This window comes from Zosterops lateralis (genome assembly GCF_965231275.1).
Source record: "Zosterops lateralis genome assembly, chromosome: 1".
Taxonomy (NCBI): domain Eukaryota; kingdom Metazoa; phylum Chordata; class Aves; order Passeriformes; family Zosteropidae; genus Zosterops; species Zosterops lateralis.
Window position 1 is genome coordinate 82,164,194 of NC_139762.1, and position 14,979 is coordinate 82,179,172.

At 40.8% G+C, this 14,979-nt stretch overlaps 1 protein-coding gene across 1 annotated transcript; it reads right to left on the bottom strand.

Annotated features, from left to right (window-relative positions):
• Positions 1–2,407: 2,407 nt before the first annotated feature.
• Positions 2,408–14,761, bottom strand: SRD5A1 (steroid 5 alpha-reductase 1; the record flags this gene model as incomplete). The annotated part of the gene is made up of 5 exons (XM_083876433.1): positions 2,408–3,763; positions 5,870–6,020; positions 8,068–8,169; positions 12,041–12,207; positions 14,436–14,761. The coding sequence occupies 5 exons, from the start codon at positions 14,759–14,761 to the stop codon at positions 3,697–3,699; spliced, it is 813 nt and encodes a 270-aa protein (XP_083732559.1). The 3' UTR covers positions 2,408–3,696.
• Positions 14,762–14,979: the final 218 nt, after the last annotated feature.

Here is a 14,979-nt window from a genome sequence, read left to right on the forward strand (position 1 = left end):
CTTTAACCGAGAACTACCAAGTCTAACACTAAGCCATTTCCCTCAGTGCCACAATTACATGTCTTTTAATACCTCCGAGGATGGTGACTCCACTATTTCCCCAGGCAGCCTGCTCCAGGGCATGACAACCCTTTCAGTGAAGAAATTCTTCATAATAGCCAATCTGTACCTCCCCTGGCACAACACAGGGCCATTTCCTCTCATTCTATGTAACCTGGGAGAAGAGATGAACTCCCACCTGGCTACAACCTCCTCTCAGGCAGTTATAGAGAGTAATAAGATTCCCCCTGGGCCTCCTCTTCTCCAGGCTAAACAGTCCCAGCTCTTTCAGCTGCTCCTCATCAGACCTGTGGTCTAAGAACTGCCACAAATAAAATCTGTACTTTTCTTAGGGAAAGCTCTAAAAGTATAATGAGAATATAAAATATAATCACACAAAGAACAAAACCTTCTGGCTTGGGTTTGGGGTTTTTTTTATAAATCCAATTAACTAAAATTTCTAAACATGCTGACTTCACAGCCCACAGACCTTAGCTTTTCCTTTTCTGTAACAGGAGAGAGAAACAGGGATAAGCTGTCAGACCACCACACTTAGATCCCATCCCACTGTAGGAAACCATAAAATTAACATTATGTGGGCAAAGCAACTGAACTTTTAGGCAAGATAAATATTTATTAGCACAGTAGCAGAGCAAAATCAAGGCATCTGTTCAAATATTCTGGAAACTGTGATAAAAGACTACTGACTAGAGAGCTACAGCTCTTGAATATAGAGATGTAATAAACACTGGCCTTTCTTTCACTTTTTAGTATTAAAAGAACATTTGCCTTTTCAGAAAAGGCAAAGAAAAGAAAAAGTGTTAGATTAGAGTCTAAAGTGCTGCAGAAAGATATTTTTAACTGGTAGGTTTTCCCATTAGTGATTGTTAAACAAATATCCCTGAAGATATTTTTGGTGGATTGACCCTGGCCGAATGCCAGGTGTCCACCAAAGCCATTCTGTCACTGCTCACCACAACTGGACAGGGGGATGAAAACAAAGCCTAAGCTTCATGAGTTGAGATAAGGACTAGGAGAGATCACTCATCAAATACTGCCACAGACAAAACAGACTCATACTGGAGATATTAACTGAATTTATCACTAATAAAATCAGAGCAGGATAGTGAAAAGTAAAACACATCTTAAAAACACCTTCCCTCCCCCTTTCTCTTCTTCCCAAGCTCTACCTCCTCCCCCAGGGAGGCCCAGGGAGACAGGGAATGAGGGCTATGGTCACTTCATCACCTGTGGTTTCTCCTGCTGCTCAAAGGAGAGAATGCCTTCACCTGCTCCAACATGGAGTCCCTCCCATGGGTGACAATTCTCCATGAACTTCTCCAATTTGAGTGCATCCCATGGGCAGCAGTTCTCCATTAACTGCTCCAATGTGGATTCTCTTCCACAAGGTACAGCCGTTCAGGCAGAGCCTGCTCCAGTTTGGGTCCCCCACAGTGTCACAAGTCCCACCATGAAACTTGCCCTAGCATGGGCTCCTCTCTACAAATGTCCCTGTCACAACCCTGCTCCAGCACGGGCTTCCTATGGGTTCACAGCCTCATCTCTGACAGGCACCTGCTCCAGCATGAGGATCCTCCACAGGCTGCAGGTGGATCTCCACATCCCCATGCTCCTCCATGGATACAGCTCCAGCAAGGGAAATCTCAGCCCCAGCACCTGAAGCACCTCCTCCCACTCCTCCACTTGCTGTCTGCCCAAGAACATATTTTTTTTCTTTCTTAACTATGTTGTTACAAAGACATTACTGTCCTTCCTGATGGGCTCAGCCTTGGTCAGAAGCAGGCTGGCACTGGCTCTACCAGACATGGGGGGAATTATCCCCAGCTCTACCAACTTTTTTCAGAAGCCATGCCTGTAGCCCCCACCACCAAAATCTGGCCACACAAACCCAATAAAGATATTAATTCACCATAAACTATGTAAGTGTTTAAACACCTTGGGTAGACAATTCAAGCAAGGGCCTTAAATCCCTTTTTTTTTTTTTCCCCACTAAAAGAGATTTTGATAGGTGTATGATTTGGACAAGAAGATTTTTAAAAATATTACAGAGATGACAGGATTTAGAATAATCCTGATATTTAAGACTAAGATTCTAAAATTATCTTCAGAATAGGCTTTAAGTGGTTCTATTGACCTTCTATTGTCCAATAACTCAATTATAGTATTGAGGAGTAAATCAAACTCTTCACCATCCTCTCTCCCCAGCAAGCATCACAACCGTTCATCAAAACAAATCTTACTGCAATACTCTACTGGAAAACTTAACATCTGACAAAATTGTTACTAATTTGTTTTGAACAACATAACCCAACATAAAAGTGTGAACAGAGCAGATGACACTTGGCAGAACTTTGAATTCCATTTATTTTCAGACTATATTAGCAGCAGAGTTTTGAGGTTTTGTGGAAAGTTTTTTTTTAGCTAGTACTCATTTGTTTGGTTTTTAATTTTTTTTTTAATTATTAGAATTTGGGTGTTTGCTTGAGGTTTTGCTGGATTTTTCTTTTTTTTTGTTTTGGTTTTCTCTTGAGTTGTTTTGGTTTGGTTTTTGTTTTTTTTTTTTTTTGGTGTCAGCAATTCTAAAAGATGCTTTATTATTTCAATCATGCAAAAGACACAGCTAACTTAAAAATCTATATGCTTGGGATTCCATCATGTTCTTGAAACCATTCTGGAGTCCTTTGAGTAAAAGGCTTGGGAATGAGAACTGATGCAAAGGTCCAGAATTTTGGAATATAAGATCATCTACAATGTTAACAACGGAAGAAGGAAGACACTTGATTTTTTTAAAACAGCACAGTAAGAATTTTTTTTTAAATCTTAAATTTTTTAAAAATTTTTAAAAAGGTTTTTTATAAAGTAAGTTAGAAAACATTACACAATTGTCAACAATGCTAGATTTGCCTAAGTATCCTAAGTAGACTTCTAAAACCAGTTTAGAGTGTGAAGACAGACATTGCATATTGAGATAGCTATCAATTTTAAGAGGTAGATGACAATATTAATCTATTAGCAATAAAACTTTTTTGTAAATATCATTAAATATTGTCTATACAGTGTCCCTATATTTTTTAAAAGTACAAAGAGAAGGAAAAACACTGCCTCTCATTTAAAAGAAACTGTATTAATCTAATTCCTTGGTCTAAATCACCAGCTCTTCTGGAGATGCAGGTGGGGGGAAATGAAAGGATTAGTAAAGCAGGGAAAAAAATAAAATCAACCCTGTTTGTGTATGTAGGCAGAACACACACCATCCAGACTGCAGTGAGGGTGGCTGAGCTCACAGCACAATCGTCAGGACAGCTTGGCTACATTGAGTGGAAACAGCAGAAGCCCTCACAGGCAGAAAAAAAAAAAAGCATCAGAAGTCATGCACAGTACTTCTCACGATGCCAATTCAGACTCATTGCCTAATGTATTTATGAAGGTGCTTCACTCCTGGAAAGGCATTTCTGTTCCTATTCACCCTGTCCATCAGATTTCTGGGTTACCATTAAGAGGAAAAAGCAGTAAGTAATAGCACTGATGGAAAGGCTTTGTCACAGTGATGATCTGAGCGTGTTGCTAACCTGCCAGCATCTGTAAAATGTTGGCTGTTACTAAAAGCCACCCGCCTCAAAGTGTTAAAAGCACAGCTCAGTACAAAAATGGGATGACAATTTTTCTGTCCTTTGGATAGTCTTCAAATTTCTTAAGGTACCATCTGAAAAACAAAGAAATCTGATGAGTATTGAGTCTTCAAAACACTATTGAGGAAATTAAATAATTGTACAATGTGTTTAATCCATTGTTGTCTACAAACAAACAAAAGCCTTTAGAACCTACTCTGGATAGAAAAATGGCATTTACTGCATTCACCCTAATGACATCTAATCACCAAATACAACACTACTAAGTTACAGCTGCCAGCAATGGGAAATCAAACCAACAGATGTGGTGAGTTATGTCAGGTAAGGAATAACCTATTTTTTCAAAATGTATATTGTTACACATCCTGAGTATTTATACATTTTAGAATTAGGGGGAGAAAAAATTAAATCAAAAACATGTCATTGCATAATGACTTCACATGAAAGCAAGGGATACTTCACACACTGGAATGAGAGTCCCATTCTGCATAGAAACATCTTTGGCTGCAGTTAGAATTTGAACATAAATAAAACGTTGCACTGGCTTTTTTGCTAACACCTCTCAAAGACCATCACTATTTACAAATTCAGACAAGAAAAACAAAATGCTCAGCACTATCAGATATTTGTATTTTCACCTTCCATAACAAGCATGTTTACTCCCATTTTTGAATATTTATTCTTCTGCTTCTCTGAAATGAAAGAACTAAGTTCACTTGGGCTCCTTGAAGGTGCAGATATTATGAATATCAACAGCTAACTGCAAGATCAAAGCTGGAATAAACAGAACATGCACGATAACCTGCATCTAGAGAATACAATTATTACGCTATTTACCCATTTGAGTCACTTAGCCTAAGTTTTTAAAATAAACTACACTAACATGTTTCTTCACTTACATGGATTTGATGTTTTTAGTTACTTGGAGTTTTTTCCTGTACTCCTCTTCCATTTTCCTTTAGTGTAAATAATTTCCTCTAACAACATTTAGCCTTTCTTGATGTTCTGAAAGACTGCCATCAAAGCTTAAGATTGATGGAAACCAACCATGGAATTTGAGCCTGAAGAATGTAATGTACAAGGAGAGGCAGGAGAACCTGTCCTTGCTTCATCTGGCAAGGAGGAGACACTCAGAACTCAATTAGATGAGCCCTGGGCTACTAGGCAGAGCCTTGTGGTTTGCCCTGTCTGGAGCAGCCACACCAGTTGACTGGACAACCTTCAAATGCTCCTCCCAACTCAAGATACTCTGCAACTCTGCTCACTAATAGCAGGTGATGAAACAGGAAGAGATGGTCATAGGCAACAGGTTTGGAAGGCTCAGGTTGGCTAGTGGAAGAAACTTGTTCTCTGGGAGGGTAACACAGACCCGGAACATCTACAAACAAGGGGCAAACCTATTTCTAGAGGTTTTCAGGATTCCTTTAGACATAGACATGGCTGCCCTCACAGATGGTCAGTAATTTTTCCAATCCATTTCCTCCTTAAATTCATGTTTATTTCCTCTTATGCCACTAAGTTTCAACATAAGAACCAAAGCAGGAAGCTGAAAATAACCAAAATAAAATTAACATGTCAAAATCTTTTAAACATGCTATTCCTTAATAAGAATCCTTTCATGAATCAAGTCTCCCCAAGCTATGGTCCTTTTTGTTAGCAGGAAAGCTGCACTATAAATGCAGTACATGAGCAGTCAGAATGTTTAGAGCAGAGACTTCATTAAATATCATCTACCACAACTGTTTTCATAATGGCCATATAATTGATTATAGACAATATGATACAGACATGACTATAAAGTGTGCCTGTTAAAGACAGCTTGGGTGATTTCCAAAATTTTAATGTTACAGAAACAAGTTTGAGAAGGGAAAGTATAGTGTTTGATTAATTAAGACAATATTGCTAAACTTGACTATAATCTTTACAGATCCAGGATGAACTATCTTCATTTAAACATTGTTTTACCACTTTGTTGTACTGTGTTTATGCTCTGTACTACTCTGCTGAAATTCTGCAGTACTTAATCTTCTCAGATTATTCTCTATCATATTCTGCCCTACAGCAGCAGTGTCTTTCACAAAACTTGCTCTGCAACATCCCTATAGGATGAGGCATTATTTGTGAAATGGAAATGCAGTGTGGCGTAGAGACAGCAGAAATGACAAGGCAGGAACACTTACTTGTGGTGTTGTCTTGCCCTTGAACCCAGGATGAAGAGAGTACACAATGCAAATGCAAAGCTTTCAATGGTGCAGCAGGCAAGGGCAAACCCAAACCATTCCAGGATCTCTCCAAAAAAGTTGGCTCCACTGACATACTCAAACATTCCTCCTGAAAGCAGGACAGAGTTACTTCAAAATACCTTAATCAAGATGTCCAGCGTTATCTTTTCCATACATCAAATAGGAGCTATATCACCAATGTCTCTATTTAATATTTAAAGGCAGTGGAGACAGCATTTTTCAGTTCAAGCTGTACTATGAAAGATCACTTCAGACCTCACTCTAAGAGACCTTCTGTAGCTCCACTTTTCCTCTTTAAATAAAGAAAAAAAAAGCAGATTTATTAGCATCAGAAGCAAGTACATGCCTTTGTGAATAATTACTTAATAACGTGTTCTTTGATCATACACTAAACCTTTTAAAAAATAGGTAGAAATAGAAGACATACTCCTCCTGTGTCCCAGAAGGTACCCATAGGGTTAGGGTTAGTTAGCCTACAATTTTTCATTTCTTTAAGTATTTTAGAAATTAAGTTAATTATGAACAATACCATTATTATCAAGTAAAGTTCCAAATTTATTCTCTACCTTATAAAGTCTATTGTATAGACAAATGTGCATAAATAATTGGTACTCAGCTGCTGGGTATTTTATAAATTAAGAATTTCACCCTAATTCCAAAGTCAATGTACAAATTGATAACGTCTCAGTATGTGCTTTTCCAGTGGGGATAAACAAACAAGTATTTGGCAAATGTAATAAAGGACACGTTTTGACCTTGCTCTAATTACACTACTTTTGTGACATTCTCTGAAATTCTGGCAGTTAAACTGGATAAGCAACATCAAAAAGATCAGCTCCTCCTGATCTTACAGCAAATAACATATTTCCTTCAGAACCTTTTTGTATACTTTTTGAACACAGTACAGTGTATTCATATTAATTTTTCACATGAGCACTTTAATTTACATCTATTAAAATCATAATTATTTTCACTTTCTTGGTGAAAAGTAACAGTCTAGTTTATATATCTTAGTTCTTGCAGTTTTATTAAAAAAAAATTAATAGCCAAGAAAAAGTAACAACTAAGAGAAAAAAATATAGTGAGACAATAGAATTCAGAGGCAGTACTATCTTTCTGCTCTCAGTGAGTGTAATGTGCCCAGAAGAGTGCCTGTTTCCAAAAGCATCAATAAAACTTAACACTTCCATATAGACTCCATAAGAAAGCCTTTCATAGTCTCCATTTTCCCACAAAGGCCAGAATTTATAATGACAAATTTATTTGGATTTCTGTCCTCTTTACCCTGTGTCTCCCTTTCCAAAATTGTTGCTGTTCCCCAATTATTTTAGGTACCTCCCTCTTCATATATGGGACATCAGATGGGTCACATGCTCAGTACTTTCTTCATTCCCCTCCTGCCCCCACACTGAGTCAATAATTTAGGTCTTTCTTCTCCACCCACCTGCTGATCCTCTGGAAAGTTGGGCATGCTGTTACATTTTTACCCCTTTCTAAAAATGTAGCCAACATGGGTCAAGAAACCCAAAGATTTGCACAAGCCAAGTGATATCATTAAACGGATTCCTTACAATACTTAGCTTAAGAGGAAAAAATGTTTCCCAAACTATAAAATCAGTTCCTGTGGTAGAAAACAAAATACTGTTTTCAGTTGCCTCTTATATCATAAATTACTATCTTGCTTCATATACACTAAGCTTCAGATCATTTTCACACAGAAGCACTTTAGGTTGGAAGGGATGTCTTGAGATAATCTTGTCCAACCACCATTGTTGAAGCAGGATCAGCCAGAATATGTTGCCCAGGACTATGCCTACTCTGGCTTCGAGTCTCCCTGCAATCTCTCTGAGCAACCTGTTGGACACCTGTGTGTTTGACCACTACCAGAAGAAAAAGAAATCAGATATAATTTTATGTATTTGAATTTTGTGTCTACTGCCTCTGGTCCTGTCACTAGGCACAACTAAGGAGAGCCTGGTTCTCTCTTCTTCATTCTCTCCCATCATGTATATATAAACTTTGGTAAGATCTCCCTGAGCCTTCTCTTCTCCATCCTCACCAGTCCAAGCTCTCTCTACCTCTTCTTTGAGAGATACTTCTTTTTGTTATATTAATTTCTGTACCATTTCACTTACCTCTTGGTATCTTGTAACCGGTTTCCCCTGGTTTTCTCAGATTTCTGAGAATATGATCAGAATGAATATTGATGGCCATGCCAATCAACCACCCTAATAAACCTGAAGAGAAATATTGAAAATACTATATTTAGTGCACTGTGTTTGTTCAGAAAACAAATTACAGTCAGATATCACATTAGGCATATTGTCTCAAAGCAGTAGTAATGTAAGCAGCGTAAATAGTTCTGGTGACATCCTGCACAGTGCCAGTCCCACACTGTGCTCCTCAGTCAGTAGAGCTCACAGTATCAACAGCTCCCTAGATGGGAAATAGCACTGTAAATATGAAGTTTATTCTTATGGTGCTAGACTTATATAAATATATGTATGTGCATATATGCAGATGCAAGGTGTATGTTTCCCTAACTTCCACACAGAAAAACAAATACGCTAAAATTTTACACACTGAAAGAAACAGCCATTTTTAATCTTCCCAGAGGGACACATTTTAGCCCCACTCTCCTTTTACTATTTTACTGATAGCATATCAAAATTTCCCCAACAGATTTCTGTGCAATAAAAGGAATACAACTGTGAAGGAACTAACGTACCATTTACTCGTGCCGTTCAGCAGAACGGTTTAGCCATTTATTACAGCCTTTCACAGAAACTGAGATTGTGTCACATTCTACATCCTTATGTTGCCATGAGGGTGGGATAAATCAAAAGGAATTTAGGGTTAAAATTATTTTTATCCCTTGGCAACATGTTACCTTTTCTTCCTTTGAAGGCCACATTCCCTGCTGATAAGGAACAGATAAGGTCTGTGTTTTGAGGTTAACCACAGCCTCATCTCAGATTCTGTGATTAGTTTTTCCAACAAGATATAATCATCTGGAGCATCCAAAGAGCTGTTGATATTAGGAGAGACACTGCTAATCCACATTCCTTTCCTACAAGATTATATCCAAATATGGGCAATGCATACACTCTCTTCAGGTCTGATGTGTGAACAGAGCAGAGGTGACACGTGTGCCTAATTGTTTCATTGCCAGATAAAATATTCATGCAATAGTTGAGGTGCTGATGTTCTGTAACCTGCACCTTGTGAGTTGCAGGTGCTGTTCCGCTTTGTAGAGCTGCTGCTAAAAAAATGTTTTGACTCACAAAAGAGTTAGCCATCAACGTTCAAAGAAAGTTGTTGAATAGGAACTTAAAGGAGTAAGAAAAGACATGGCATACTGCAAAGGGTTTGAAGAAGCTAAAGCAAGCAAAGGAAGAAAGGAGTTTCCAACTAAAAGTGCAGATACATTAGGAAAGGGCACAAGGGTGAGGCACAGAGGTGTTGGTGTCCTGTTCATAGCAGTCACCACTTTGGGGCACCACTAGCCCTCTTCACAAGCTCTTTATTGGCACGCAGGTGTAGGTTCATGCTGAAAGATTACAACATTGCTCTTGGTTTGGAAGCTCATGGTTCTGCACTTGAAGCAGAACATTCCCATTTCCTCTGAAAACAGACAGGTTCACTGCTCTGAACTAAACCAACACACAGTCCAGAGAAACCATGAGGAAATCATATCAAAAACCATATTCCTGCTCCAAATCAACTGCTGCTATAGATGTAAATTATTGTGTTCCCCAAAACAGACAAACTATGTAATAAGGCTCCATAGTCAGAGAACACATCAGTTGTTTGAAACTTCTCACCATGATAGTTAATCAGCCTGACTTCTCCAAATTTCTGTCTTCTCTGGAAATTTATCTCATTTCAGCTTCCAGATATAGAACCTTTGTTGGCCACTACTTGTAATACTTGTATTATCTTCCACATGTAACTTCACACAGCTTAAAAAATATCATATTAACTACCAGGAAATGCACTTTCTTGCTATCATTGTTTTCTAATATCCTAGAAAATTTTTTTAGTAATTTTAAACAGAAGCTGAAAGACACTGTCAGATATTTTTGAATAGTCCAGTTGTTCAGGGAGTACCCAGTGTACAATACTTCACCTTGGGATTTGCTTTGACCAAAGCTATAAGCATAAACTGCAGGTATTTAGAGGTGCCCCAGCTGGGATGAATACCAAATAGCAATTATAAGTTCTTAAGATCCAATTATGTTGATATGCATTGCAAAACAAAAACAAACAAACAAACAAACAAACAAAAACCCTAAAATATATTCTAATTACAGGAATTAAAAAAAGAAAGGAAGTCTTCAGTTTAGTTGTTTAATGGGCATGACAAATTTTATCTCGAGATTTGTTAAAATTAGACTCAAAAATCAGCAGTGGTCACACTATTAAAGTGGTTGATGCACATACCAGCAATCTTCACTTTCTTAGTTTTCAGGATAACTTTTAAAGCACTGTATTGGCTAACAGTAGTCACCAGAGCAACACTTCACTTATGTTTAGCAGTACTAGAAATATACACAAGCATATATTTCAAACTGGTATTATTTGGGAAAAAAGCAAACAAAACCACAAATACAAACCAAATTAATTCATATACAGAAGTATTCATAGCTGAAGGCAGATGAACCTAACTACTGTCATGCATTTGCATCTTTCAGAAATCCTTGAAACTTAAAAAAAAAAAACCCAAACACCCAAAAGAACTCAAGGAAACTTGAGAATCAAGTCTTATTAAGATTTTTTTTTTAAGATATTTGAGTAAGGAGCAACTGATTTATGGCTCCTTAATCATGATTTATTCACAGCACCGTATTGAGATACCTTTCAACTAAGGTACTGAAAACAAAGCCTGCCTGGCTTCAGTCTTCAACAGTTTTGATCAACAAATCCTTTTATCTTTTTTTTCTGGATTCTGATTTAAGGAGAGTGGAAATTTGAAACAATCAAGAAAATTTCAAATATATTCTAGTGTCCACTGAAATCATTCCCTTGTACCTCCATTTCTCTATTTTTAGTGCACAAACAGAACTGCCTGCTAATCTTGGCAAGAGAATCTTCTCAGATTGAAATTTCTTCAACCTTATATTCATGACAGCATTTAGCACAGTTGTCCTCTACTGTCATCTAAAATAACATTGGAATAAAGACAAGCAATTATTTTTTTTGTTGTTGTTGTTGTAAAAGGCTTGAGAAATATAGGAGAAACACTAACTTGCTCTGGCTACAGAATCACAAAAAGAAGGGTACTGACTCACATCGAGGATCTACACAGTTCAGTACTCTGCCTATAAGGTAAAATATTCTGGTTTATCTTTAGATGAAAATGATCTTTCTGTAAAGATTTAATTAGGAATTGATACTATCATTTTTACAGTAGGCAAAAGTCGATGCTAGGAAACAAAAAAATAGAGCAAATAAAACATTTTTTCACTAAATACCTTAGTCTTTTAATCATATCCATGGCTTCAAGTATAAATGTAACCTCAATTCCCAATTGGGAATGAATGATCAACCCCTCCACCCCTTCCTTGTGGCACCAGTTTTGTCATTTGACAAAGCCACTCCCCAGTCAGCAGGGTAGCTGGATTGGTGCCGGTGTGTGTATCCAGTGTGGATAAGCTGACACCAAAGACTTGTACCATTTGCCATGGCACGTTGGTAGTTAGCAGCTATCCTTGCTGGAGTTTTTACTCCATTAACTTGTTTACTTTAGTTTAATCCACGTTACACAGAAAATCTTTGCTTCTTCTAAACATGCATGCTGCTGGTTCCATGTAGGGCTGCAAATTTCTACATGAAAAAAAATAAATGACCTGGATTTACTTGGCTGTTAAGGAGTAAAGATGACAATCAAATCATCTAGCACTGCAGAAAGAAGTGCCAGTTCACAGTTCTAAAGTAAAAGGAGACAAAAACCAGGTAAAGGTTAGAAGGCCAGCTACACCAATGAGAAAATTATGGGAAGACTTATAAAATGGCATTGAAGATACTATAAAATCACAATAAAAAAATTAATAGCTACGAAGACAGAGGAAAATTACGCCTGATGTTCTCAGAAGTGATTTAACTCACCTGTAATGAAGCGTGAATCAGCCAGCCAGCCTGGAGGGTAAGTTGCATAGGTGGTTAAGCTTCGGCCCTGCAAGTATCCGTTGAAAACGCAGAACAGAAGAGCTAACACAAAAGTGAAAAACGGTGTTGGTTTTCCTTCACGGATCAGAAGAGGAAAGATGAGTGCCCTACAGCAAAGAAAAGAAAATTTATTGTATTAATAACAAAAAAAGATAGCTTTGAAGTCCAAACACTGTCCACACTACTCCACTTTTCAAATTCTCAGCACCAGCCCTTGGTGCCTGTTTGAAAGGATAGCTATACTTGCTTTAAAATCTAAAACATTCTCTTTTTTTTGCCTAATTAGAATTACCAGATCATTCCTCTCTCCCATGTGGCAGAAATTTTAAACTTTGTATCCAAAGCAATTACTTTGGTGAGAGGAATAAAGACAATCGATATTAAGCACAGACCATTATTGTTCCTAAATCCTCAGTTATATCATCAGGCTTTCTGAGGCAAGCTAGGACTCAAGATCCTTCCACCAAATTCCCCCAGCACTTCTATGGGGAAAGTTAATCCCCTTAAAATTAACTTAATTGACCTCAGTTTCCTCCCTAGCCTGTAACCCAAACATTAATTGCTTCACCTTGACAATTTTGGTCTACTCTATGGTACTTCTAAAGACGTGACAAACCCCAAATTGCCACCTCATTCGGGAAAGGAATCTTGATTGCTTTTCCTGGGGGATTATGCAAGTAAACAAACTAGCTCCAAACAAGAAGAGCAGGTGAATATTTTGTGTTCTTTCTTGCGGAACTAGCCAACTCCCAATTGTCTATTGATTTAATTATGATCCATAATGATACAGAAGCAGGATCACTGAAGCCTGAGCATTCTTCACGTGTTTTCCATCTACCCAAGGACGACTGCTTCTAAATAACCTTTCCAAAGGAAGTCCAATCCTAGCAGCTTCCAAGAAGAGTAATGAATTAATTACAGGATGATTTAAAGCACGCAATGCTACTACAAACAGAACTAGATAACAGAGGCCTCTTCCAGCCTAGGTCCACCTACAGAAGAGTCCCTCAGGTTTGGGAATAGCAATAAGCAACTGGAAAAAAAGAAATTGCAGGACAGCGCTCAGCTTTTTGTACAAACCATTGCCTCACATTCCTAGCTATTCCCAGACATCAAGGACGAGTTAAGATCCCATGTAAAAGCTAATGTCTCTATGCTTAAGAGAAGGAAAAGGGGGAGCAAAGACACAATTCCAGGTTTTCAAAGGCAGCCTCCAGACCAGCCATAAGTCATATACTTCCCCACCACAAGGCTGTGGAATACACTTGGTCAAAAGCAAGAGCTTTTCTCAATAAGCACCAGAAAATAAGATACCAGCCACACAAGTGGCTTAAGAAAACCTGACGAGTCTGTCCCTTCTGTCTTGGTGGCAAATTTACTCGTGGAGTATGACCAGTAGCTACTGTCCATACTCCACAAGAACAGCAATATTGCACCTGGGCTCCAGCTAAGCTGCCTTCTCCAAGTATTTTTACAAAATGCCTAGATACTGTTGACTACCTGGCAACATAGGGCGCCCAGCCTCAGCTTTACCAGTATTGTAATAAACCTGCTGAATATGCTGTGCTGGAGGAAACACGCGCGGTTCATCAAGTCCAACTCCTGCAATGAACGCCGTGTTGAAAGACAACGTTGAACAATATAATTGGAAAATAGCTTTTGGTTCGCAGCATCAAGATTATATCAGCACACGGTGCTAAACCGTCCTTGTCGTAACACTGTGACCTTAAGACATCCTGGATGAATCCACTGCTGAAGCGGGAGCCGGCAGGAGGCACAGGAACAGCACAGGGATGGGGATCCACTGCTGAAGCGGGAGCCGGCAGGAGGCACAGCGGCAGCACAGGGATGCGGATCCACTGCTGAAGCGGGAGCCGGCAGGAGGCACAGGAACAGCACAGGGATGCGGATCCACTGCTGAAGCGGGAGCCGGCAGGAGGCACAGGAACAGCACAGGGATGCGGATCCACTGCTGAAGCGGGAGCCGGCAGGAGGCACGGCAGCAGCACAGGGATGGAGCGGCGCTCACTGAGAGCTCCGTTGGCAGCCGGAGCATCAATGCCCGGCACAGGGAGCACAGGGAGCACAGGGAGCACAGGGCAGCGGCACCGGCCATTGACCCGGCCACCGTGACAACACCGAGCCTACCCTCACGCAGCGAGGCAGAAGAGACGTCAGTGACAACTACATTAAGTAACGAACGCTAACTAACACAACCTCCCTGCCTTCGGTCGGGAGGCAGCAGGGAGGTCTCCCCATGAAGGCCGATCCCCTCTCCTGCCCCAGCACTGCAGGGAGCCCCGGCCATCCATCCATCCTCCCGCCCGGCCCGCACCTGTGCGCGTAGTGCAGGAGGAAACAGCCCAGCAGGACGCGGTTGGGCCGTGCGGCCGCCCCCGCCCCGCCACAGGCGGCGAGCCCCAGCGGGACGAGGAGCGAGGGCAGCTCCTGCAGCGCCCATGCGGGGCGGGCGGGCAGCAGCCAGCCGAAGCGCCGCGAGGAGTACCGGCCGTAGGGCATGGGGATGAAGCACAGCAGCAGCGCCGAGGCGGCGCCCAGCGCCATCAGCCCGTACGAGAAGAGCTCCAGCAGCCGCCGCTCCTCGGGGCCCTCGGCCCGGCGCCACAGCGCGCACACGGCCCCGGCGCCAGCGAAGCCCATCGCGCCCCGCCGCCCCGGTTCATCTGGCGGCGCCGGCGGCCCCGGGGGCGTGTCCGCCCCACCGCGCCCCGCCCGTTGTGGGAGGGGCCGGGCCGGGCCGGGCCGCGCTCGGGAAGTTCCGCCGGGAGAGGCGGGTCTGCGCCTGCGCGCCGGGAGCACGCGGCCGCCGCGCGGTCCCCCGGCCCAGCGGGAGCGGAGGCGCCTCCTCACGGCGGGGC